Below are 27,582 nucleotides of genomic sequence, written 5' to 3' on the forward strand. Positions count from 1 at the left end.
CAATCGGTCCCTGGCATCAGCTACTCATCCAAGTTGTCACTTATCAATCTAGACCATTCTATAGCTCTGATTCCCTGTATAACTTCTGCAAAGTAGAAAAACATTCATGCTTCATAGACGCAAGCATGTTGACTTCCCATGATTTTGTTCATCAGGACCAACAGATCATTGTACTCCTGCCTGAAGTCCATTCTAATGAGTTGTTTGGGCAATTTAGAATGATGAGGCTTAGGCTTCTCCATCCACTTGCAGTTGACAGTAGTTGCACATTCATCTACTCCTACATGGTAGAAATTCAAAGCTTTCTCTTTATTCTTATATTCCATGGAGCGGTATGTGATGATTCCAAATGCCTCTGAGATCGATCTCGGAGTGAGGTTAACCAATAACTTGTCATCAAGAGTTGCGATCGTTCTTCTCTCTAGATTGTAGTGTTTCGCACATTCAATGATCAATTTTGGACATTGGATGGAAGGAGGAAATCTAGCTGCATGGACAATTCCGCTCCGGACCATTGTTCACACCACTACTAAAGGAACTACGCCATCATGCTCGAACATCCTTCGCCTGAAATCTTCTAAGTTGAATGTCCTGAAGTTGATGTTGCCAACAATTTAGTTTGATTGGATTTTGGACCCGAGAAGAAATCTTTTCATCCCCTTCTTGATCAATGCCTATCTGGACTCAACTGCAACCCTGACTTCCATCATTCAATTTCCTGGAATTCCAAGGATAAATAATGTTAAAATTATTTATTTTTTCTAACTTGGAAATTTTATCAATCCATTCTATGGTCAAGGATTAATAAAATATAAATCCAAAATTCTTAATTGTAAGGAAAAATGAACAAGCCTATTGCGTGATTTTGGCTGGAATGACTACATATCTGGAATTCCAAAGAATACAAATAAATAACTAACCTTGCTAGGAAGGAATTCCAAAATTAAAATAATGAAGAAAAAACGCCTTCGTCAAATTTGCTCCAAATTACCCTCCTCTCCAAAGTCGCACCTCTTCTTCTGGCTATGAATTTCCAAGTTGTGACATTAAAATGAATTACCAACTTGCCTGAATTACCAACTTACCTTTATAGGTAATTTTGCCTCTTGAATTTGCACCTCTTCATCTTATTGGTCGACCAAAGGAGAAAAAAATCAGTTTCATTTAGAGTTAATCAATTTTGTTCAAAAAAACCAATTAATTTTCTCCATGTGTGGACCCCATGCCCCAAAATCATTATAAAGGCATTAAAATATTAGTTATTTATTACGTTTCATATCTTCCTTGGGCGGGTTTTAGGCATGATGAAGGATTGTGTTCTTGTGGAAAATTCCTCGAAGGAGAATTTGCACTCCTAGGCGCACTTTTGGCTTGGTGGAGGACTTTTGCTCTCGTGGAATATTCTTCCTCGGAAAAAAATTGCACTCTTGGGTGCACTTTTGGCTTGGTGGAGGATTTTGTCCTCATGGAAAATTCCTCAGAGAAGAATTTGCACTCTTGGGCGCACTTTTGGCTTGGTGGAGGATTGTCCCTGCGGAAAAATCCTCCTTGGCGAAGAAATTGCACTCTTGGGCGCACTTTAGCTTGGAGGAAGGATTATTTCTTCTGCACTTATTCCTTTTACACTGTGCATTTCATCTTCGTTCTACTAGACTTGAATCTAGATACTTGCTCCATTTACAATCAACGTTCACATGTTTGCTAAAAGTAGCAACTGCTAAAAATAGAAAGTTTGTCCAATTCCAAACACAAAATTAGGCCAATTGGAGACACAATGAAATTTGCTAAAAATAGACTTTCTAACAATAGAAAGTTCATGAAAAACACTCAAATTTCACAAATAAGCCTTTTTGAAAAAAATTCCCTTAGTCAAATTTCTCCTTTTCAAACACTTTTGATTACAAGCCTCTTCTTTCAGAACCAGCCGGACAAAAACCCTAAAATTGACATTCTAAACTTGATGATGTTTAGTTTATTTGCATTCCCCTTTAACGGTTGAAATTGTGAGTCACAAAGATACTGCCAAGAGACCTAAAGCAAACGATCAGGTGAGTGAAAATGATGGGGTTTGTTGTGAGGTATTCACACATCGCCCCATTGCAAATGGGGACCCTACTTTTTGCTTTCTCGGTTGTGTTAGAATCTTTGCTATTAATCTTTGCATTGAAGGGATAGAGTTTCTCAAGTATCTAGCGGGTCATCATGTCAGGTTGAGTAAAGTTAGGTGAAAGGACTAAGTCAAGAGTCTTTCCTAAGGATGTGTACCTTGCTCCCTCGCTGGAGCAAAATTTGCCAAGTACCTTGACCCCGTACTTTGCTAAGGACATAGACTCTCGTACCTTGCAAAGGTCCTAGAGCGAAATTTTTATCAAGGCATGTACCTCACAAAGGTCCTAGAGCGAAATTTTGATGTCTTGTCCTTGCATAGGTCCCAGAGCGAAATTTCTTCACCAAGTCATGTACCTTCCAAAGGGTCACAGAGCGAATTTCCTCTATAGGTGTTCTTAAGGGTCGAATTGATGATGCTTTCATGTGGAAAGATTGGGAAACTTAAGGTCAAAACCAACCAAGTGAAAGAGAATTTTGGAGTCACGTACCTTCCAGAGCGAATTTTTGCATTTAGCTCCCGTACCTTGCCAAGGGTCAAGAGCGAATTCCTTCACAAGGTCGTGTACCTCCCGAAAGTCCTAAGGCAAATTTCAAGCCATGTCCTTAGAGAGGTCCTGGAGCAAATTTTAAGTCTTGTCCTTGCTAAGGGTCCAGAAAGAATCCTTCTCCAAATGATGTACCTTAGTAAGGACATAGAGCGAACTCTTTCACCTTGACCTTGTCCTTGCTAAGGACATAGAGCGAACTCTTTCACCTTGACCTTGTCCTTCCAAAGGATCTAGAGCGAAATTTCTTATCAAGTCTTGTCCTTGGAGAGGACAGAGAGCGATTTTCATTTTGAGTCATGTCCTTCCAAAGGATCCAGAGCGAAATTTTCATGTCCTTGATAAGGATCCAGAGCGAATTTGAATATGTGTACCTTGGAGAAGTCTTAGAGTGAGTTTTGTCTAGAATCATGTGCATACCCTCCAAAGGACAGAGAGCGAATTTTATTTTAGGTCTTGTCTTTGGAGAGGTCCTAGAGTGAATTTCATCATATACCCTCCGAAGGACAGAGAGCGAATTTTATTTTAGGTATTGTCAGTTTCCACGGGGACGCGCCCCCCCCCTTTTTGGGCGCGTCCCCCTCGTCAGGGACGCCTCGGGGACGGGGGGACGGGGACGCGACGTCCCCCGCCGTCCCGCCACCGCCACCCAATCGCCGTCGGGACGTGGTGACGTCTCCTCGGAGACGTCTGGGCGTCTCCCGCATTCCCACACCTAAACAAACCAAAAAAGCCATTTTTTTAAAAACATGTGCCTAATTGGACGTGGGCCCCACCCAACCCCCCAAAACAACACAAAAGCATGTTTCTTTTAGATTTAACTCTCATCTTGGAAAACTGATTTTTTTTCTAGCAAGCTGAAGAGGAGGAAAAACTTGAAGAAGACTGATTGAAGGGGTGAGAAAAGCTGATTGCAAGTGTGATAGGAGCTAGAAGAAGCAAGAAGAAGAGGAAGAAGAGAAGAAGCAAGAAGAAGAGGAAGAAGAAGATTCTTCTACATTTTGGAGAGATTTTTCAAGCACAAGGTAGGGTTTTTCAACTTTTTCTTGTTTTTTTTTTGTTTTATTTTCTGATTTTCATTGTTCTATGTCATTTTTGGATTTTTTTTCCCTATTCATCTCAAGACTCGAAATGAGATTTGATGTTGAATCTTGAGGGCAAAATGATTCATCATTTTTGCCCTCGAGATTCAACAGAATCATTTTGCCCTCGAGATTCAACATCAAATCTCATTTTGAGATGAATAGGAAAAAAATTTAAAAATATATTGTTAAACTAGGCTGATTTTATTTTTATTTTTATTTTGTGAAATGCAGTGTCAATTTCACAATGAGCTCCCAAGGCATGAGTGAAGATGACATGGAAATCCATTCTCATAGTGAAAATGATTCAAAATATGAACCTGAAAATGAGGGGGGTGACCATGGGGCTGATCCTGGAGCCCAATCTAGTTCTATGGCAAGTGCACCAGCTAGTACAGGTTGCCCTTCAGAGTTGTTGGCACCATATGCTAGGGGTCATTTTGATCCTAAGTCTCCTCTAAAACAGTTTGCTTCACGAATATCAGTACAAGGCACATCACATTCAAGTGAGGGAACAAGGAAGTGGAAGTGCAATATTTGTGACACAGAATGGTTCGGTAGCATTAGTAGGGTGAATGCACACTTTCTGTTTTGGAGAGGAAAAGGCGTGAAACATTGTAAGTTTTTGGAGGAAGCCAAAAATATACAATACAGAATTGAGTTTAACAGGCTTTGGGGGGTTCCAGATGACACAAATATTTCAATGCCTACTACTTTGTCTGCTAGGGCAGCACTTCAGGGCAACCAAAATGTGCCACATACTTCTCACGCTTCGCAGATGGGAGGAATGATGTTTGGATCTCCATCCACTTCCACTTCTACTACCACCAGGGCTGGGAAACGTAAGTTGCAGACACCACAGAGCAACCCCATTGCTGATATGTTTAATGTGCAGCTGAGAGATGAGATAGATGAATCCATTGGCAAGTTCTTCTTTGCCAATGGCATTCCATTTCATGTTACACGGTCTCCTTATTATAGGGAGATGATGGCTATGGTGGCCAAGGGAGGACCATCTTATGTGCCACCAGGGGAGACGAAAATGAGGACCTCGATCTTGGATAAATGCTATTCCAAGATCAATATTTTGATGCAGAAAATGAAGGCATGTCGGGTGACATCGGGGTGCAGCATAGTTATGGATGGGTGGACGGACATTAGCCATCGTCCACTCATCAACGTCATGGTCACATGTGCAAGGGGCCCATACTTCCTTAGAGCAGTTGATTGTACAGGGCATCATAAAGATGCTGATTTCCAGTTTCAGGTCCTTAGGGAGGCTATTGAGGAGGTTGGGCCACAAAATATGGTCCAAGTAGTGATAGATGCAGCCCATGTGTGTAGAGCAGCAGGGAGACTTATTGAGGCAGCCTATAGACACATTTGGTGGACCCCATGTTGTGTGCATGCCATGAACAATGCACTCAAGGACATGGGGAAGATAGACTGGATTAGAGGAGTGGTCACCGATGCGAGAGATGTGCAGATGTTTATCTGCAACCACCACACTTCACATGCACTCTTCAGGACCTTCGCGAAAAAGGAGTTCTTGAAACCAATTGAGACTAGATATGCATCCTATTTCATTCTCTTGGAGAGAATGATTGAGTTGCAAGAGGCATTGCAACTCATGGTTATGACTAATGAGTGGAATAGGTGGGCTGAGGCCAAGACAGAGCAGGGGAGAAGGATGAAGGAGATAGTGAAGAGTGATGTGTTTTGGACTGATGCGAAATACATTGTCTCTATCATTTCTCCAGTATTCCAGGTGATCAGCTATGGGGATGGGGATGCACCTAACCTTGGAGAGGTGTATGAGTGCATTGACTCTATGCTTGACCAGATGAGGGCTGCTGTGCGAGTGAAGGACCCCTCTTTTGCATTCTACAATGAGCAAATCCAGCCTATCATTCAGCGTAGATGGGACAAGTTGAACACTCCTTTGCAAATGGCTGCCTTTGCCTTGAATCCTAAGTGGTACAAGGCTAGACCAGGTAGACTGACACTGATTCAGGATGATGAGGTGAAAGCAGGTTTCTTTAGGTGCATAGAGAAGATGTTTGATTCCAGAGATGTCGGCACAATGCGCACTGAGTGGGGAAGATTTGCCACTCTTAGAGGTTATTCAGATGCGACAAAGATGGATATAGACAGCATGGCACAAGAGGACCCACTTTTATGGTGGAATTGTCATGGCCCGAAATCTTTGACCACCACTCTAGCCATCCGTCTGCTATCCCAGGTTTCTAGTTCTTCAGCAGTTAAGAGGAACTGGTCTACATATAGCTTCATCCACTCTCTTAAGAGGAACAGACTTACCTCTAAGAGAGCAGAGAAGCTTGTGATGTACACAGTGCTTTGCGTCTCATGGACCGCAAGACACTTGTGTACAAGGAGAGTCCAGCGGGACGATGGGATGTAGAGCCAGAGGAGCCTTCACAGATTGATGAGGATGATCCTACCACTTCAGATGCAGGGCTAGTTGGTGTGAGGTTGAGGGACCTTGATCCTCAGGAGTCCAGCAATTCCAATGAGGAGGAGTTCGCAGATGATTAGAGGCCTCCATTAGCTACATTTTGAGTTTTCAGTTTTGTCATTTTGTTTTTGAATCTAGTCTCTTTTGTAATGCTATTGCTACACGTATTTGTATTTGGCTACTCATTGTAATGATGAATCATGTAATCATCTTTATTATTATAGACTTTGCAATGGCATCAAATATTCATATTTTCATTTTCCTTTATCCATATTCATATGATAGAAATGAGAAATCTCCAATTTGACAATTTCATTTGTCAAATTTTATTTGCTTTTAGCAATTAGTTACGTATTACTAATCTAAGTAATCTTGGTATTTCCTATAGTTTCATTTGAAAATTTGAAATCTAATTTTTATACTGTTATACATCTTTTCAAAACTAGTTTTTCAAGTACTATATGTATATGTATAAGTATATGAGCACCACCACCCCGCCACCCCCTTGCCGCCGTCCCCCCGCCGTCCCCAAATTTAGACCCTTGGTCCCCCCGTCCCGGAGATGCGTCCCCGCATCCCCCCGTCCCCAACGCCCGTGGAACACTCTATTGTCCTTACTAAGGTCAGAGCGCAAATTTCATCATGTCCCTACCAAGGTCCTCGAGCAAATTATTTCCAATTGATGTACCTCCCGAAGGTCTTGGAGTGAATTTCAATACAAGGTCACGTACCTTAGAAAGGACATAGAGCGAATTTTTCATCCAAGTCTTGTCCTTGGAGAGGACACAGAGCGAATTTTATTTTTGAGTCATGTCCTTGCTAAGGACATAGAGCGAAATTGTTACCAAGTCATGTCCTTGCTAAGGACATAGAGCGAACTTATTCCAAGGTCGTGTACCTCCCTAAGGTCCAAGAACGAATTCATCAAAGACAAGCATTTTGGCGCCAAAACTTATTTAATTTCGAATTGCTAAAAGGGAGAGTTCTAATCTATCAAGTCGGTTGGCATGAAAGAGGCAATTTATCTTTTTGTTTTTATTAAACCAAGGCGGCCTTGCACCCTGTTGTGACCTTTTCACACATCGCCCCATTGCTAACGGGGACCCCCTCTTTGCTAGCTTCCTGCATCGTTAGGTTAGGGTTTTCCTGCTTAGTGGGCAATTTTGCGTTTTCCGTGCCCGAGTCTCAAAGTTTTGATCATGCCTAGTGCCATCTAGGGTTTTTCAAGTGTTAGGATCAAGTTGCAAAAGATGATATTTTTAATGATCCTAAGTTTTGCTAAGTGTTTGAGCATTTGAACGTTAACGTGTTTTTAAACACGCACATCAATGATTTTAAAGTGCTAAGATATTCACAAACCTTTTGGAGTTGTTTCTCGCTCCTAAGGTAATATTTAAATTGGTTTCGCACTTTATTCCAACATTTTCCTGGCGTTTCGCTCATATTTTTGGAAAATTAGTCTAAGTCCAGTTAAATTTAAAGTCGCTGAGTGATTTTGAGTGGTTAAAATGTTAAAATCCTAAGGGAAATCCATATTCCAAGGGTTAAAGGGTCAAAATCCATGCCAGAGGTGATTTTCCCCTCACATTCCAGACTACCCAACCCATTCCCCCACTCAAAATCCATACTACACATGGGTTTCCCCTGGAATCCATACTGGCCACTAATTTCCCCCACTGTTTATCCATACTGCCAGCGATTTTCCCCTAGAGATGCTAAAATTGGGCTAAGTGTCAGGATTTATCCAGACACCCATCGAATTTCCCCTGGAGTGTGGACTGGAGTGCAAGGATAATTCCATGCCTGGGTCGTTTTTCCACCAGGATTTTTGTGACAACTAAGTTAGGATTTTTGTCCGGATTTTTATCCAGACAGGGATCAATTTTCCCCTGAACATTTTTTTTAGGATTTTTGTCCGGATTTTTGTCCAGACAGGGATCGATTTTCCACTGGGAACATTATGAAGAGTTTTTTGAGTCCGGATTTTTGTCCAGACACCCATCGAATTTCCCCTGGGGGGTGATTTTTGCAAAATGAGTGCATTTTTGTCCAAACTCATATCGATTTTCCCCTAGAGGGTGATTTATGTGCATTTTGATGATTTTGAGCATGGATTTTTATCCAAGCAAGGGTCGAATTTCCCCCATGGGGCAAATTTTGACACTTAAGCGAATTTTGAAGGGATTTTTTAATCCCAACCTATAGCGATTTTCCCCTAGAGGCTTTGTTTTGGATTTAAATTGGAATATTTTAAATAAAAGCCCCATTTTGATTGCTTTTAAATAATTATTAAATGATTATTTAAAATTTAAAAGCAAATTTAATAACTTGCAATAATTATTAAATGTTTGAATCTTCTAGAAGCAAGTTAGGGTTTCACCAAGCAAGTATTTATACAAGTGTTTTTTATCCCACATTGCTTGTGTGGTGAAAGTTGGAGGTGAAAGCAAGTATATGAGAGGAACTTCAGCATTATTTTATTATTATTTCTGCCAGGTGTCTCCATGAGAGCGATTTTTTTCAAGTGGGGAGAATTTTTTTAGCAAGGCGTTTTTGTGAAGTGTGGGATTGAGGATTCATTTTCCTCCTTTTTTTTCCAGCTTGCTGATTTATTTCTCTTGGCTGCCATTAAAGACCAGTTTCAGATTTTCGATTTTGCTAAGTTTCACGATTTTTTCCAAATTTAGCATTTTTTGGTGAAAGTGGGCGAATTTGTGTTTGGAGACCTTGGGCGATTTTTCCTCCACCATTGTTGCTTGCTGTTCAGACCTTCATTTCTACAGATTGCTGCCATTGACAACAATTTTCAGAATTTTGAAAATTTTGATTTTTTGCTAAGGCAGGCAAATTTTTGTGTTTGGGGTTTTCAATCCCAACTTGGGCGATTTTTCCAGATTATTGCCATCCTCCATTATTGCAGATCCGAGCTATCCATTGGCATCAATTTTCAGATTTCCATTTTAGCGCTAGACTTGGGAAAATTTCGATTTTGCTTGGAGGCCACATTTTGGTGGATTTTTCATACATGTTTGTTGGCTGTCATCATTTCCAGCCTGCTGATTTGCTTTAGATCTGAGGTTTGCTTCAGATTTTGACCTCCATTAATGGCTGCCATTAATTTTCAGACTTAAGTTTTTATTGCCCAGCCAATTCTAACTTAAATATTTAGCATTTGGAGACATTTTGTGGAGTTTTCTGTGCACTTTTTAGACCATTTTATCGCTGTTGCAAGTCTGAAACTCCATTGTTAGGCAGTTGTCCTCAGAAATTTTTATTTCCAGCCACCTAACCAATTTTGGCGAATTTGCTTGGGGCTGTTTCCTAAGCCATTTTTCATCATTTTCAGGGATTTAAACCACTTTGCAAGGTGCTGGTAAGTCTGAAGTGTTCGAATTTCAGACTTGTCCTCAGAAAACTAATTTTTACCAGCCATACTTACATTCCGGAAAATGATTGTTTTCATCAATAAAACTGTTTTTTATTGATTTTATGCACATTTTGAAGATTACAACATATTTTGAAAGTCTGAATTTTCAGGTTGTCTTCAGAATTTTGACCTCCATTGTTGACTGCGGAAGGTGCCTTCAGACATTCATTGTGTGAAAATACAACCTTTCACACCTTTCCTAAGTCATCATCAATCCGGTATACTCCTTTGCATTCTTTGCTTGCATATTTTCTAAGCGTATGGAGGTATAAATGAATTTTTATGGAAGGCTTCCATGCCTTAGTGTTGTCACACATTGAACGTAATTGCTAAAATTTACCAAGTGTATGGATTATTTTCCTGACTCCGTGCTCTAAACTAGCTAAATCTCTAGAAAGTCAGGAATTTTATTACAAAGTATTTATTTTTATCCTAGGACTAACTTCCAGTTTCGTACAAGTGCGATGTCGAAGTCAGGATACAAGGAAAGGAAAGAGCTGCTGAAGACGTTGGAGACTGGATTTTATCCAGAGTTCAAGATTTCATCCAGATGGAGGGAGATCACTGATACCAACATGCATTTCCTGGACTTCGACCAGATGCAGCGTCGGATGTTCGGATCCAAAGATCAGGTTCCTTCTCCAGCATATGCGAATATTATGAAGAGTGGCATTTTCCATGCCGCTGGGTTTCCACAATCCATACAGTGCAGTGAGTTGATCCTGGAGTGTGCACGATGTTACGATCCGCTCACAAGAATGATCAAGAGTCCGAAGGGTGTTGTCATCGCCTACCTTGCTGAGGATGCCATTGTTGAGGTATTCGGAATTCCACGCAGTACAGACATGAAGGATGTGACCAAGAAAGATTATGCAGACAGATACACGAAGAAGATGGGTGTATGCAAGAGTTTAATTAATAAAGAATGGATGATTGAGCCTAGGAATCATCATTCCAAGGCTCCCAAAACACTTATGTGCATAGATTTTAAGGAGGAATATAGTGATTTGATATTCCTACTCAACAGAGTGATGGGAATGCCACAGGGAGCAATATTTCATGGATGGATGTTCTACTTCATCCAGAATTGTCTTAAAGGAACACTAGTGAATTGGTCTAAAGATCATAAGCGACAATCTGGATTTTCAATTGAGGAATGTAGAGCGGTCCAAGTCACTCGCCATGACTTCTTACCTGGTGTACCTGCTTGCACGGTTTGTTTCATACAGAGGATTAATATGCAAAGGTGAAGTCGGGAATGGGCAAGGACAGTTTAAGAGTTATGAATGCTACCCCCAGTTGAGTTTGCACAGAATTGAAGACTACAAGAGAGTGAATGATGCATTCACTATGTACATCACACGAATGCTGCAGGGCGGAATCCACAGAAGATTGTCCAAGGAGGTAACAGAGTTAATAGAGAAATATGGATCGTGGTATATACAGTTTCCCACTTTCACATACCTCAGGATTCATGGGTTTCAATCTGAACCCTACAGACTTCCTAGGTATCCTACTGACAAAGTGATATTGTTGGAAGTGGTAAGACAGCTTCTAGAGTTCGATGTTATCCAGAGAGAGAAGCACAGGACAGGAATGACATTCCCTATTTCAGTTGGGAAGACATCAAAGGTCTGCCAATCCGCCATAGCTGCCAGCACTGCAGGTGAGGAGATTGCATTCTACAGATTTGCCACCTACAAGAAAAGAGAGAGATTCGATCCAGACAAGAAGGTCGGAAGGATCAGAGGAGAGAAGTTCACTCATAAGGTTGACATAGAGGATTATTGGGCTAACTTAATGGACGAACAAGCAGTGAAGAGAAGAATGTGGTCCAGAATGTCAGTGGATTTCATGAGGGAGTGTGGACTTTTTCTCATCCCTAATCAGGTATTAGATGATAGAGATCATACACACCCACATTATGAGAATGAAATGAAGAAGGCAATCCTATTGCCAAATTGGTCAGAGTCAGAAGAAATTGACCTGAATGTATTGATGAGAGAAGTCTTGAATTTCTCCCGCACATGGGTGGATATGCAGATGAACAGATTAGTTGACATGGGTGTTCCCTTCACTTATGAAAGGATGAAGACGGAAGAGTCTACTTCCGAGGATGATCAGAGGATTGTCAGTGATGCCAGGATTCATGCAGACGAAGAGAGTCAAGCTCCCAAGAGAAGGAAGAACATGCCTGGAGAAGTCAAGGCTAGAGGGAAGAAGATTGAGGATGTGAAGAAGAAAAAGAAGACTATCATTCCTTCACCCCCTCCCAGTGCCTCATCAATCAAAGTGATTGAAGTAACAGAACAGAATAAGGTGACTCAGCAGTGTTCCAACACAGTGATACTACCAAAGAATACTCAGGAATTTCATGCCACAGCAACATCTGCACCTCCTGATGAGAATGATGACTAGCTGGGATCCCTTACTGTCCTTTTGGAAGTTAGTTTGGGAAATGATGTATATGATTGGACCAGGAATAATCCTGATGATAATGATGAAGTTATCTCGGCACTGAAGGACCTTGATCGAGAAATATGTCTTGATGATGGTATGGAGATGACCGCTATTCCTGAATGGTTGAGGAAGAGTATGGAAAAAAGTAAACAAATGATAGAAGTACAGCCTATTGAGGATATTGATGACTACCTAGATAGGAGTGCTAAGAAGAAGGAGCCCAAGAGAGTGGAGATTTTGTCGCACATAGCTAGAGATGAGACGGGAATGCGGATTGCGCAAATTGTTGTTCCTAGAGCCGGCGTGACAGTGGACACTGCTACTCCCATGGATTTCCAGATCACTTCAGTTGCCCTTGGTCGTCCATCCACAGGGCAGGAATTTCAGGAGATTGGTGACAACCTCCAAGCAATCAATGCAAAGTTAGACACAGCGATTGCGGAGAATGAAAGGTACAAAGAAGAAAATATTAGACTTAGAGAGTATATTGCAGGGACAAGGCGTGGAGATCCCACCCTTATTTCCCCTATTGCAGTTGACCATGGAATACATTCACACTGCGAGGTAGCGAGAGGTACACACTCAGAGGTGGAAAAGTGGATTGAAAGCACAAGAAAGCAGGCAGATGATTTCCTTACTCAGTTTGTCCAGGCCTATGATAAGACAACAACGCTTGTATTCAGGATCCAGTATTTGGAGGGAGTTTGGGAAGAATTCCGGCCTATCCAAGAGAAGACTATTCCACGCCTCCTGGCATTGAAGAAGGTTCCTAATTCCATTTTGGTCAGCGAGAACATTGTGCACAGTGGAGACATATATAATTTACATGGCTGGTATTGTGCACTAGCTTTGAAGAAATCAGCTTATGAGAACGCCCAATCGAGTTGTATGGAGATGGAAGGATTAATTCAGGACATTCAGATGAAGATCCTCGCCTCGATTGAGGAATTATTGGGTGTTGATGTTAGTAATGCTAGTGGTTTACACTTAGCCGAATTAAGAGACAAGATAAAATTTATGTATTTTTGTCAGTTGGACTCTTTGCAGAAGAGTCAGATAGATGACTTGGTCTCTTTGTTGATTCATGTTCATAATTTGCAGAAGCTCATGCCTGAATGGGAGAACACTTTGAATGCTTGCTCGGATTCATTGGATGTGATTGATTTACAGCAGGATACCTTGCCTAGCATTTCCATGGAGGAGTTAGATTCAATTTTGGCTAGATTCTTGGAGTATGCTAGGAGAGAGAGAGATGCAGGGAGGAATCTTCTAGAAGATTACCTATATGATGACTAGGTATCTTTCTATTGGGCCATATGTTAGTGGCACCATTTTTGATGTAACCCTAATTAGGGCAATTCTAGGGTTTTGTTGGCATGATCTCGGTCGTTGATCTTAGATCAATCTGGGCCATCCATTTTGTAAGAGACTCTATATATGCCCCTTTGTCTCTCATTTGTAAGAGAGAGTTTTTGTAGAATTGTTGGTATATGCTACAGCTATTTGAATCCTAATCATTGTTCAATTGTTGGTGATTTTGCTCTTCAAGTGTTGTATTTGCATTCATGGTTCTCAATTCCTCCAAGTTAGATTAGAATTTAGATTAGAATTTATTTTCATGTATGTTAGATTGAATGAAAGATTTGTTGAGTATATTTGTGTGGAATCCTTAATCCATACCACTAGCCTCTTTCCGCTGGTAAGTGCGCCTTGTGTGGTCAACTGGAGTTTGAGTAAGCATAACTTCAACTATTATGCGTCCGTTGACAAGCATCAACTTGGATGGTGTCTTAGTTTGATGGTAATAGTTTGAAAATCATTAAGTATACCTTAGATGATTTCACTAAGCTTGTGTCAATACTTGATTGTGAGACCTTGCCTGGTTTGATTCCACTAAATCCATTCATCATTCCCTACATTCTTAGGATTAGAATAGATTTCCTGAACCCTATTCTTTTTCCCCCTTTTTTAATAAGTAAATCCAGAGCCTTATTGATAAATCTTAAGTTGTCAGCACACCTATTCCGCATCATTCATGATAATCCAAACATTTGCGTAAGTCCCCAAAGTGAAACATAGCAATTCACATCAACCACTGAACTTACCCACTCGTCAAGACCTGACATGTAGAAACCTTGGAATCATTTTAGTTGATCTCATTCTTAGCATCTGAGGTGATTTTGTTCAAGAGAGGGTAAATTACTTTGGTAATTTATTCTGTATTGTTATGTGCATAAAAACACATCAACACACCCCAAAAGACATAACCTTTACCCTAAGCGCCTATAAGGGAGAAGTTAAAACATTCATTTTAATCACCAATTCAAACATATTCTTCTCTCCAAGTGCGAATTTGAGAGAAGACTAAGCAAATTTCTACAGCAAGGCAGCGAATTTTATCAATACATGAGCGAATTTCATCAAAACATAGCTGAGCTGCTGCAGCACAAGGGTGAAATTAGACATTCAAGATACAGATCTGATGTTTTAGGAAGACGAACTCATTATATAGCAAGAGAGAGCGAATGTACCCAGCTGGGAGACATATCAGCTAGTGGACTTCATCATTAGACAGCCTAGATTTACCCTTAGACATTAAATCTGTCTTCCACACAGTGAATTCATTGATTATTATTAGCCTCCTCTTGATCAGATTTAGTAAAAAAAAATCACATAAAACCAGAGTAAGAGATCAAGTCAAAATAGGAATATGCAAAGATTATAAATCATGTGTTTTTGATATTATACTTGCTTTGTTTTGCAGATATGTAAGGAAGATGATACTACTTTGAGGCAAGATGAGCAATCAAAAGATGAAGGAACGACTTGGCCATGACAAATACTTCCTATCACCACCATGCAAGATCAAGAGGAAACTTCATCGGTAAACACTAGAACATGAAGTAAGGATAACCTACATGTTGAGAGAATGTTTTACAATCTTGAATTCCCTTCGGGAATCCAAGAATTGAAGTCAGTACGACAGAGTTAAATTCAACCAAGTGCACCATTCATCAAATGTATCAAGAACAAGGGAAGAACAATCAAGGTCATCACACAATATACATAATTAAAGAAGCAGATAGTTTCAGAAGAGTTAATCAAAGTTTGTTTATCATCATCACATTGAGCAACTAAATAATGTTGAGTATCCAGAGATATCTCTCAACATCGCTTCATGATGGTGAGTCAAATCAAGCCTACAAAGTGCAAGATTGAGGTGGCATCCCAGTCGCTACTCCACAAATCAAAGAGGTTCACATCAGCGCGTCTTGATTCAATGAACCAAGCTCACCCATGGATGCACGAACTCCGATGTACCTACCCTTGACATCTATTGGTCCATGCTCATTGGATGTAATTTTCTCATTGGCTAAGGAGAGTTTGTTGTAACAAACCCTAATTAGGGTTTTATTGTAAGATCTTGGCCATTGATGGAGAATCAATCCTGGTCATTCATTGTAAATGAGCTCTCTATATAAAGCTCAAGCTCTTCATTTGTAAAGGAAAATAGTTGATAGTTAGTTAATAGTAATAGAAGAATAGATATTTTTGAAGAATAGAATAGCAATTAGAGTAGAGTAGGAGGAGAAGGCAGAAATTGTTGCCTAAGTTGTAAATGAACTCCATTTTCATTGAAGTTATGGTGAAATGTGTTGTTTTTTTACAATGTACATGGTTTCTTGTTGGATCTTCATGTTAGATGATAAATAAATTAGATTGAATGGAGGAATTTGTTGAATGTATTTGTGTGGAATCCATTTAGTCCATACCACTAGCCTCTTGCTGATTGTAAGTGTGCCTTGTGTGGTCAACTGGAATAATATGAGCTTAACTTCAAATCGTTCTACACTCTTTGCTTATGCATTGACTTGAATGATGATCAGTGTTTGATGGTATTGATTCAAACATCTTTGGAATCCCCTTAGAAGATTGCACTGAGCTTGTGTCAAATTGTTCAAGTTGATGGTGAGACCTCGCTTGGTAGGGTTCCATACAGTCATTTATCCATGTTCTTACATTCTAGGCCTTAGAATAGACCTTCTCAACCCTTTACCTTTTGCCATTTTTTTTAAAATCAAGCTAGTTTAGGACAAAAGAGCATCACCATATAGCAACATCAGATGATCGAGTTCCAGCAAATCAAGCATTCAAGCATTCGAATGTAAGTCCCCTTGTGATTCTAGCATAATCACATCAAACCAATGAGCTTATCCACACGTAGTGACCCTACTACATTCATGAACCTTGGAGTCTTCTTGAGTGATCCTTAAGCTAATCTTCAGCATCCAAGAGATTTTGTTCAAGAGACGATAAGATGCTTTTGGGTAATTTATTTTGTGTTCGCATGGGCATAAAAACACATCAACAAAATTGGCGCTAGAAGGAGGGCTGATCGCAATGAACGCCTGAACAACTGATATCGTGATTCTATTAATTTATGTTTGAGGGAGTAATTTTAAGGACTTTTTCATCCTTCTCCCACGCTCAACAGAACTAGGAGGGCAAGACAGCAAATGTAAACTCTTGAATAGGTGAATCCAAGGAAGATCAGTGGAGAGTCACCCTCAACACCCGATAGGATTGAAGTACAAGGAAGATATGCTTGTGGATACATGAGTGAAGCAGTTGATGCTGGAAGTCACCCTTTGGTAGACTTGCGAAGGAAGGAAGCACTTCGCGTAGCTGGAACCAGTCGAACTTTCAAAGCTAAGTTTGAAATTTGCAAGATCTCTCTTTATTCCGGAAAATCCAAAAAAAGTGAAAAAACCAGAAAATCAAAAAATCAAAAAAAGAAAGATTTCTGGATGGAGCAACAAGTTTATATTCCTCAACTTTGGTGGAGATTGAATATACAGCTTTACCCACGCCGCTTTTCTGAATTTTCAAGGCCAAGGCAATGTCGAATCCATGAGACAGATGAACATGATGAGATGCATTGCTCACATACCTATCAAGGATGGAATCGGCAGCACAAGGAAAGATCTTCTTTTGGGATGTTCCTGGAAGCAGAAGAAAACAATTTCAGTGTCCCAGAGAGAAAGGATCCTCTTACAAGCTTCTTGCGGATGATTGAAAGTCAACTTGTCTTGAATGGTGAAATGCGTTTAGAAAACATATTGCTACCATTATGGTATAGGATTCATAATGCACCTCACTCCGAATTTACTTGCTCATTGTGTGAGATGGCTATCAACCAAGTCAGATATCAGTTTGGAATGCCAGCCTTATCCGAAAAAGAATGTATCGCAAACAGATCTTGGAGTGCACATCTTGCAGCCGAATTTAGAACATATGAACAAGATATTGCTACACCATTAGATAGTAAAGGAAGACAGTTGCACGTTGATGCCACAAGTGCACCTGATGACCAATGTATTGTAATGGATAGCTCACCATGCCTTGCGCCTAAAGAAGAATGCCACGAAACGAAAGTTGAAGAAACAATTGAGAATGCTCAAGTAGTGGCAAGCGATGATCAAATTGTTGAGCAAGCAATCAAGAAAGAAGATGACTCATTCCTTGAAGAATTTTCATTCATGCTACAAAAGGAGATCCTTGAGAATGAAATGCAAGAAGTTTCAAATAGCACCCTTGAAGAAGACAATCATATAGAAACATTAAATGAAGAGCTACAAATCATCATAAGTGAGCCCAAATACGAAGAACAATTCGAGGGGGGGCTCAAAGACATCCTCACTCTCATGCTATTTGAGGGGGCACTGAAAGATCTCATGGAGGAAACACAAATGGAATCACTGTCAAAAAAATTTCAAGATAAACAAGTTATTGCGAATGATGTGATTCATCATCAACTCTGTCCTCCCGAGGCAATGCTTGAAGATGAGATACCACCAAAGATTATATTTGATCAGCTAGAGGAAAATTTTGAAGCACAATCTATCAAGGAGTCTCTAATTTTTGAAGATATGCTCATGGAATTTCATAAGGATGTGTGGTTTATGCATAAAGATGAGCAAGATGTCACTTTGAAAACAAAGAATGATAAGTTATTCGAAAGGGCACTAAGCTTGTTTAAAGAAGAGCTTGCAAATCAGGATCAACATGTTGCAAATGCTCGTGGAATGGTACATCACCAATGGCGGCCTCCTGAAGCAGCTGATGATCTCGCTTCCAACAACACACTGAACGGCGAGCAAACACTTCCATTCGAGCAAGAGTTTCCATCTGAGCTCGAAATATGCCAGGTTGCCTCTTTCTTTAATCCGAGCTCTAAAAGTTATTATGATTTTGATTACGGGGGTTTTGGGAAAACAACTTGCATTTGGATAGATCATGCTCCTAACGAATTGCCTCAATTGCTTATCTTGCGTAAGGAATTACCTGAATATGAGAGATGCATGGTGAGAGCTTGCTTTTCTGTAATTAAGGATGAATTTGCTCGCCTACGAACCATCACCTTTGCCATGCTTATGTTGCACATATTGAGAAATCATGTAAAGTCATGTACATATATCGTTTCTTCAAGTCATGTTAAGTCTAGAAGTCTTGTATATAGCTTGAGAGTAGGTTTTCTTTTCGTGTGTTTTGGTTAGAGGTCTTTTTGAGCCTTATTCTTAATTTGCCTTGAGTCATTTGACTCATGATTCTTAAGTGGCTCAAATGGTTAAGTTGTTTGCTTTCTTTAGTCCGTTTGCTTTTGGTTTGCCTTAGTTTGGTTTGCTTTTGTGTGCTTTAGCTTACTTTGCTTTGGGTTTGTTTTTCTTTCGAGTCGGTCGTTTTGCTTAGTTTAGGTGTCCTAAGTGGGAACCCTTCATTTGTGAGAAAGGCGTTTGTGTTGTTTCTCACCCATTGGCATATTTTGGATCCTATGTTTGGTTCATTTCTTAGGTATTTATTCATTAAGTGCTTTGAATCCGAGGTTATTCCTCTTCGGCTTTATCATTTTGTCAGGACTTGTACTTGACTTGGAAGAGAATCACTTTCTATGTCTTGATACCAACATCATTTGATTACTATATCTTTACACACTAATAAACTCCGAGTCATTATGGTTTTCAAGCGAAGCCGTGATTAGTGAAAAATCCAAAGTCTAGCTTCAGCGCCACTGTAATCGTCAAACCCAAGTGAACTTCATTGCTTACGAGCCAAAGGAATTGATGGAATAAAATAAAGGAAAGCAATATCAAAAGAGAAAAAATGAGAAGAAAAAGAAAAAAGTTTAAGAAAAGAGAAATGAATGAAAATGAAATATCAAAATTGGCTATGGGAACATGCGAGTAACTCCATTGGGGCTATGGGCGCCCGACTGGCAATGGAGCAATATTCGTGAGATTACAGCAATAACCTCATCGGGGCTATTGAGGTCCGACTGGCAGCAAGGCTCTATCCAGGATGCTTATGAAGTTTAGACAAACTACGTAGCTAATCATGATGGAGCTTGGAAGTCATAATGTTCTTGTTGAGAGGAATGAATACACAGGCACACACATGGGTAATCAAAGACGAGGTACCTTGATCCAGTTTGATATTCTTCTTCCACTTTGAGTACGCTTTCTAGTCTCTTGATAGGTTGGGTTGAATTTTCCGAAGGTTCTAGGTATGGATTGAGTCCTTATCTTTGAAATGTTCAGGAACAAGGTCCCCATCTGCAATGGGGCGATGTGTGAAAAGGTCACAACATGAACCTCGCCCAACTCTGCAAGATGGTAAGTGTCTTTAGGGAGATGAGACATTGATGGAGAAAGCGGGTACAAGCCGCCAAGCAAACAAGAGGGTTGTGGTAGACATCCACTCTTGGGCTTGGTGTAGAAATGGCTTCAAGTAGACCCATCATGTCTCTTCCGCCAAACTAATGTGCTTGTACTCTATGACTATGATGTGATATTGCCTAACCCTAACGATCGAATATATGTGTGTGTGTGTGTGTGTGTGTGTGTTGTTCATGTTATGCTTGCAGGATTCAAACCTAGGATAGCATTATTAAAGATATTTATTTGGTAAGATATAATCCTAATCCTAATTTGTTGCAATTATAAATTCTAGGGCAAATTAGGAAGGGGACATTACATCAGCAGGTTGATTGCTTTCTTTCTCTAGTTCCAGTTGAACCCATTCTGCAACGAGTGTCCAAGAAGTGAATGATGAATTGTGCACCTTCATTGGATATTTTCAATGTGTATTGGTTGTTCCCACTATATTCACCCCATTTCTAAAGAAGATGTGTTTACTAGGGTCTCTCTAAAATCTATATTGACACATGTTCTGTTATCACTGAGAATTTCTAGCAGCATTAAATACTCTAAAGAGGTGATGTATTCACCATATTATTGCCAATGCATTGCAAGGATGACTCCAACTAGCATTCACTATAGCATTGCCAATGCATTGCAAGGATGACTCCAACTAGCATTCACTAGGGAGGTGTGGTAAGCATATCCAAATCACACTGTCCTTGGAAGGTTCTTTGTTGGTTGGATGCAATGGACCATAGACCTGAAATTTTGGGGATCATCAAACTCCTTAGAAAGCAAATGTCTTCTTGTACCTGTATGAGAGTATAGCCCGTGAAGTTGCCTTTGGACATCATAGAGATGTTTGTTGACGATGAGGGCCTCCAGATTTCTTGAACCAAGATACTGGGATTCTTGGGTCCCAAGTAACTCCCAGAAATCAGCAAATAAGTGTGTTCTCCTTGATCATCCACAGCATATGCTTCATGTCCTCAAAGGAGATATGAAGCTTGTCTTGGGGTTTCATCATCAGGTAGCAGCCATTGATATTAATCAAAGGAAAATTAGACATTAGGACTGATTTTTGTATATTTTGGTGTATATATTTGAGATCATCCTTAGAAGGCTGACTGGATTCTTGATATAGCTTCTCTTGAGAGGAGACTGTACCCTCCCCTCTTGAGGAAGGTCAGTAGGGTGTTCTAATAAACTGAAACAGGAAGCTGTAGATATGATTGAGTAGGAGACAAAGCTGAATTGAACAGACAGGGTTACAGAGGAGTCACCTCTTTTATCATTTATGCATTTTAGCATATGAAAGCACATTTCAAGGTGTTCTTAACTAGATTCCTTTGGGTGATAAAAGCTCATCTAGAAGGAACTTTGCCATATGATAATTGCTTTCTAGAAATACTTATGTCTGCAACATAGTTATGGTTTCATAATCAGCACAGACAACACATTTATATAAGCAGGTTGTACAGGATTGTATAATCAGACAATAGGACTACTGATGTAAGACGAAGATGTCATAAACTTGATGCTTCATCAAATAACCAAAGAAATGGCACACCTCAGACAAGTGCAGTGTGTACCCAATTCACCAAATTATAGCTCACCAAGTTTGCAAGGATACTTTTTTTAATCAATCTACTTAAAAATGAAGAACTTGCAAGGTATTGTTGAACTTACTCCTTGAAAAAACAACCAAACTAAAATGTATTAAATAACATACTGCTTGCAAGACATGCCTATATGTAGGCAGATCCCATTATCAAATTGTATTGAAAGTAAATAACTCCTCTGACGCTCAAATTCAGAAAATTGTGAGTCCAACTAGCAGTGACTTGAGAAACAGAAACCATGCAAATGCATTCATTCTAAGGTAAAATACAATAAACAAATCTACATACCATCCACTCCAAAAAGTAAGCAAATCCATTAGGAACAAACTATCTTCAGCCAAATCAATTTGAATAGAAAACATATGAAAAATTTCTACACAAAAGAGATGGTCCAAAAAAGGCATCTTTCAAACTTGCACGAACAGATGAGGGAAAACAAACCTCCCAATATTCAATATGTGTTGGAGTTGCTCGATCCAACTCCAAATGCATTTTTATGTCATCATGTAATTCTTCCATTTCCTTCACTGTAAGACCCTGTTTAGGCCATATCAAAATTAATGAATACCAAGTCATTCATTAATTAAATGATTTACAATAAATGGAACATTATAAAAGCATTGTAATATGGTTCAACTCTTCAAACATATTTTATAGCTGTAACCATCCAGACAAAGAGACATCAAACAGATAATGATAGGGCGCCTTACTTTAAAAAAAATCAAAAATCAAAACTGCCTTATCATTTTAAATTTATATACCATTTACTCGAATTCACCTCACATTTAACTTTTAAACTTTGAACAATGAAAGAGATTTCACCCTGATACATAACTACACATAACACCACATATTTTTCACACTTGCATTCTCAATATGTTATATGTTCTTTCAAAATTCACCCCAGAATGATATAAGAAAACACAAAAAGCAGAGAAAACAAAGAGATTGCCACCAAAACTGATTTCTTTATACTCTTCATTAGAATGATGTAAATAGATGTAAAAAGATGAGACTATATGCTGGCGGGACAAGGCAAATCACATGCAAAGAGTAACAAGCTAACTACAAAACTAGAAATATTTACAAGAGATCGATATCCATTATTTCCTCCCTGTTGAGAGGGTGGCTTCTCTAACTACATTAGAAGAGGCTTTGATATCGGGAACCATTTGATCTGTGTCAACAGCCTACCATTGCAGCTGATCAAGAAGTGAGGTTTATTTCATTCAATCAGTGCAATTCCAGACATCAATTGAAAATCCTTGCGCAAGAATTCTTGAAATTTATGGAATACTAACCTTGGGACAAATGATCAAAACCTTCCCAATGAGATGCTTGTAACATATTGAACTGGCTTACACTGATAGCATCAAGGATGTCAAGCCATGCTGAAATATCTAAGAAAAAAGCACTGGACCCACCTGCTTGGACAATAGTGAAAGGAAAATTTGATGTGTTTCAACTTGTGATATGAAATCTCTGTTTATCCAAGTGAAACCAAATATGACCACCAGCTTTAAAAGAGTGAAAAGCGCAAAAGAAAGTCATGGAATGACTTCAAGTTTAGCTTCATAGTGGTGGAAAAGGACCTTTATTTCAGTGTAAAGCTTGCCCCAGTTATGCACAAACGAAGAAGCTTTATCCCACAAAATTTGCTGGTAGGATGTATCTGGAGTTGAAAGAAAGAAAAAGATCATATACATGTCCACAAGTGACCAAAGAAGGTCAATGTGACTCAGAAATACAGCTACAAGCAGAAAAACTAAAAGGATATCTAAAAACAAAACAAAACAGAAAACTGAAAAGTAATCTGATAAACAGAAGAATCTAATCCTATCAGGAAAGAAAAAAACTGTGAGACCAACAGGATGAATATAAATAGTCTACAAGTAGACCAAAAATCCAAGAAACAGGGCTCATCACTGAAGAAGATAGAACCAAGGATGCTGGAATGCTAGATGAACTGGATTTAATCCATATCACTAGAAGAGAAACCTATACCCTCCCCGGTGACAGTAAAGGCATAAATCAAAGTTTTAAAAATTACCAGTTACTTGCATGACTCATGAGTACTTCTAGGTCAGTTAGGGCCTGCAAGTAACTCACCCAATGACCTGCAAGTCCAACTGAAAAACTCAGCCACTGTTGAAATAAGACAGATTGCCAAAAAAAATTATTTTTCATCATTTGTCTAATCTCTTTTTTCAAGCACTCATATTGGAGTTAAGGATGTTGAACCGTTGCTCAATGCTTATGTTATAGGCTTCTAGCTGATTTGGAGAGGGTGGCAGCAGAATGGAAAACAGAAGAGGCAACAAATGAAGATGCAAAAGGCAAGCTATTAGTGGGGTTTTCATCACATTCATATCATGATCCTATGCCTAAGGCATCTGTTGAGAATGATATTGATCCTAAACAAGAAGCTGCAGCATTACCATCTTGTCCAAGGACATCCACAAACACTAGATTGAGTTTAGTCATAGAAAACAATTTTGATTATGAAAATTGAAATTATAATTTGTATTTGTTATTTGTATTGGAACTTGAAGTTGATATGTATTGAACTCATTTTCTGATCTATGATGTGTATAGAACTTCAGTTTTGATCTATACATGAAGGCTTGAAGCAAATCAGTAGTATGTTCTCTAAATCCAGCAGTATGCATGTTTTTGAAGAATATTTTTACAATTTGTGTGTTTTTTAATGATAAGAAAATTTGTTGAGATTTGCCAAATCCATGATTTTTAATTTTTGTAGTCTATTGAATAACTACCAAGTGCAAGTTTTTGAACTATGGTGTTGATACAAGATCTGATGGTGTCCCCTGTAGAATGTCCTAGGCAAAGAAGCCTTGACTGGATAACCTTGTGGTTGCAAATAGTATGGTCCCAAAACTCTATTTGAATCTCTCCTAACATCCACAGCCAAAGACCCTTCACCACCTAAGAGACTACTGAAGCTGAGAAAGAACTAGTCAGGCACACCTAAAGATGAAGCCTCAACTAAGACTAAAACACGGTAGAAACATGGTACCATGGATAAGTGGGGGAATGCCCTAGTCCAAGTGTGTTGCAAAGGTAAAAGTGTGTAAGCATTTTGTCTCACTAATATGTGATCATTAGTGTAAAAATATATGGTATCATGATGATGTCTAATGCTACCAATGAAATATTCCTTTTAATATTTTCCACACTTTTTACGGAATATATTTTGTTTGTTTGTTTGTTTATTTGCTTTCCGACACTTGTATTAAAAAAAATCTATTGCAATAGTTGGACAAATAAATACTAATTTGAATTTAATATTTCTTTCTTTTTAATGATATGCTCACATCATATTGTTGAATGCATAAATTAAATAATATCTAATAAAATTCAAACAGCATAAAGAGAACCTGATTGCAATTTCCCTTTGACTGCTACACTAAACTCTTTAGCTTCCCCACGTCACCTTTTTGTCTTGCGATCTCCCTTTGCAATAACTGTAGTTCTTTTTTGTTTGTCCACAATACCAGATACTCTACTCAATTGGAGGACTAACATGCTGCCCCAATGCCTTTTTGAGGCATAATACATGAAACACATTGTATATCCTGCAGTACTCTAGTAACTCAAGCTCATTAACCTCCTCGCCAATCCTCCTCATTATTAGAATATTTAATTATACTTTAGTCAATTATATTTAGTTCTTTATTAATGGTCATTTAGCTTTTTAGTTTGTTTTTGTCTTTTAAGTGTAACTATTGCTTCTTTTATAAAGACGCATAGTTAACTTTTTATTATTTAGCTTTCTAGTTTATTTAGCATTTTAAGCTTTCTTCATGTTGAAGCTTTAGCTTTATGGTTCGTTCTTTTTAGAACACCGTCTTGTACTTTTTTTTATATACGTTGTATATTCATAATTAATATTCATTCAATTATTTTTCATGGTATCAGAGCATGGAAATTAAAAAATTCGATAGTTTTTTTGATTGAAAAATTTCGAAGTTTTTTTAATAGATTTTTTTAATCTGTTTTATTTTTTTTGCGAAAAAAAAAAAAGATTTTTTCTCTTCCTAAGTGAATTTTTGCAGGTTAGAATTTTCGTGGGTTTTTTGGTAGTTCGTGGGTGTGTTTTTTTCGCTAAGGAAATCGCGTGGGTCAGTTTTTTAGATGCGGCGGCAGTGTTCTTCGCAATATTTTCACAATTTTAGTTGTGCGATTTTCACAACTTTTCCTAAGCAACGGTGGTGTTCTTTTTCTGCAATTTGTGTCGGGTTTGTGTGGCAACCTGTGGATTTTTTTTCCGCCTAGGGTCTTCCACGATTTTTTTTGCGATTTTTCGGGCTTGCAACAAGGGTTTTCCATGCGCGATTTTCTCTGTGTGCTCTTCTGCAACGCAATCCATTTTGATAATCACAACTTCCGAATTTTATCAAACTTGCGGCTAGGGTTTCACAGATTCCTGATTCGTCTTTGTTTTCCGCCAATGCCCTATTTTTTTTTACGGTTTTTTTACAAAAAAATCATCTTTTTAAACTTTTTTTTTTAAATATTATTTTCTACAGATAATTATTTTTCTGATATTTTTCAGAAAAATTACAGGATTTAAATTTGCAGAAAATTTTAATTTCTGGGGTTTTCAGCAAACCTCAAAATTCACGCATTGGGATTTGTGCCTCGAATTCCGTTATAGGGTTTCAGATCCTTTGTGCAGCTATTTCTATTTTGATTTTTAATCAGATTCTTCTGTCTCGTTTTTCATGCCTTCAAAAGGTTGACCTCGTTCAACCTCGGTTTCCGTGATGGCATCTTTGACCAACATCATGTTGGAACATAGTCAGAAATTCAACGACCGCAACTACGCCACCTAGAAACAGTGCATGTTAACGATATTTGAATATCGTTTCCTTGATCAAATTGTTCTAGGCAAGGCTTCTCAGCCTGCAACAACAAGTACAGACCAAGATAAATTTGATGAGCAAAATCAAGAGGCTGTCATGCTTATCAAGTTATCTGTCACAGATGATCAACTCCCTCAAGTGTCACTCATGACCCTATATGACCCATAGATACAAGGCTTGAGCTTCTCAACACCACTCTTCTTCGTAGAAGATTGTCTATATGGTTATAGCCTTAAGAAAACCATATCACCTCAGAACTTCTCTTTGTACGATGTTGGTTTGCATATAATGTATGTTGGTTTTGAGCATAGTAGAGATTTCCTTTCAAGACAATATGTGTTGGTTTTGTGCAACAAAATATCATGCTCCTCGCACTCTACTATTAGCAATAACCAAATCCACAAAGGTAATGGTATCATTGCCATATAATGCTCTAAAAGGTGACATATCAATTAAGATTCGGTATGTAGTGTTTTAGCAATGCTCTCCCATGTAAAACCATTTAACCCAGGCTGAAGATAGTTCAAAAATTACCCTTACATTGATTTATTAACAATTTCCATTTGCCAGTCTATTGGAGACCAATAATTGGTACTTGGAATCAATTATGTGCCCATCAAGCGAAAAAGCTCCTACAAAAACAAAAGAAATGGTTATCCCTATCACTTCAGTATTTATAGGCAATCATTATAGCCTAAAAGACTTTTCTAAATAACAAATCAGCAACCTAATGAGCCTTAAACTTGGTAGCAATTACAAAATTAAGTATATTTGGTGAATTTGTCCACCACAATGAAAATACAACTCTTGCCCTATCCCTTAGGAAGTCCTACGATGAAATCCATGCTGATACTCTCCCATTTTTTATCCGATATAGGTAAAGGCTGCAATATACCTGCTGACAAAACATGCTTTGCTTTATTCTATTGACAAGTAATGCACTCTCTAATGTATTATTGGAGGAATTCTTTGTTAAGTCCTCTCCAAAAGAACCTACTTCTAACTTGCTTAACTAGCCAAGAGAGTATCATGGACAACACTCATACATACATACACACACACACGCACGCACGCACACACACACACACATACACACATACACACACACATACATACATACACACATCACATACACACATACACATACACATACACATACACATACACACGTACACACACACGTACACACACACACACACACGTACACACACACATACACACACACAAACACACATACACACATACATGCATACACGCATATTTAAGATTTGGGAGACT

The 27,582-nt window shown here is 38.9% G+C and overlaps 1 protein-coding gene and 1 long non-coding RNA gene across 2 annotated transcripts in view; both read right to left on the reverse strand.

Moving 5' to 3' along the window:
• The window catches only part of LOC131074656 (splicing factor Cactin), a 121,787-nt gene that overhangs the window by 61,309 nt on the left and 32,896 nt on the right, over positions 1 to 27,582 (reverse strand). Inside the window, exon 7 of the mRNA XM_058011318.2 lies at positions 21,860 to 21,955. Coding sequence (XP_057867301.2) covers positions 21,860 to 21,955 — 96 coding nt within the window. The remainder of the gene's footprint in view (positions 1 to 21,859; positions 21,956 to 27,582) is intronic.
• Positions 22,719 to 23,537, reverse strand: LOC131074657 (uncharacterized). The gene is made up of 3 exons (XR_009113096.1): positions 23,469 to 23,537; positions 23,011 to 23,090; positions 22,719 to 22,842 (listed from the first exon to the last, which is right to left on the reverse strand). It is a non-coding gene; the product is annotated as an uncharacterized LOC131074657 (long non-coding RNA).

The sequence above is a fragment of the Cryptomeria japonica genome, chromosome 4, assembly GCF_030272615.1.
Source record: "Cryptomeria japonica chromosome 4, Sugi_1.0, whole genome shotgun sequence".
NCBI lineage: Eukaryota > Viridiplantae > Streptophyta > Pinopsida > Cupressales > Cupressaceae > Cryptomeria > Cryptomeria japonica.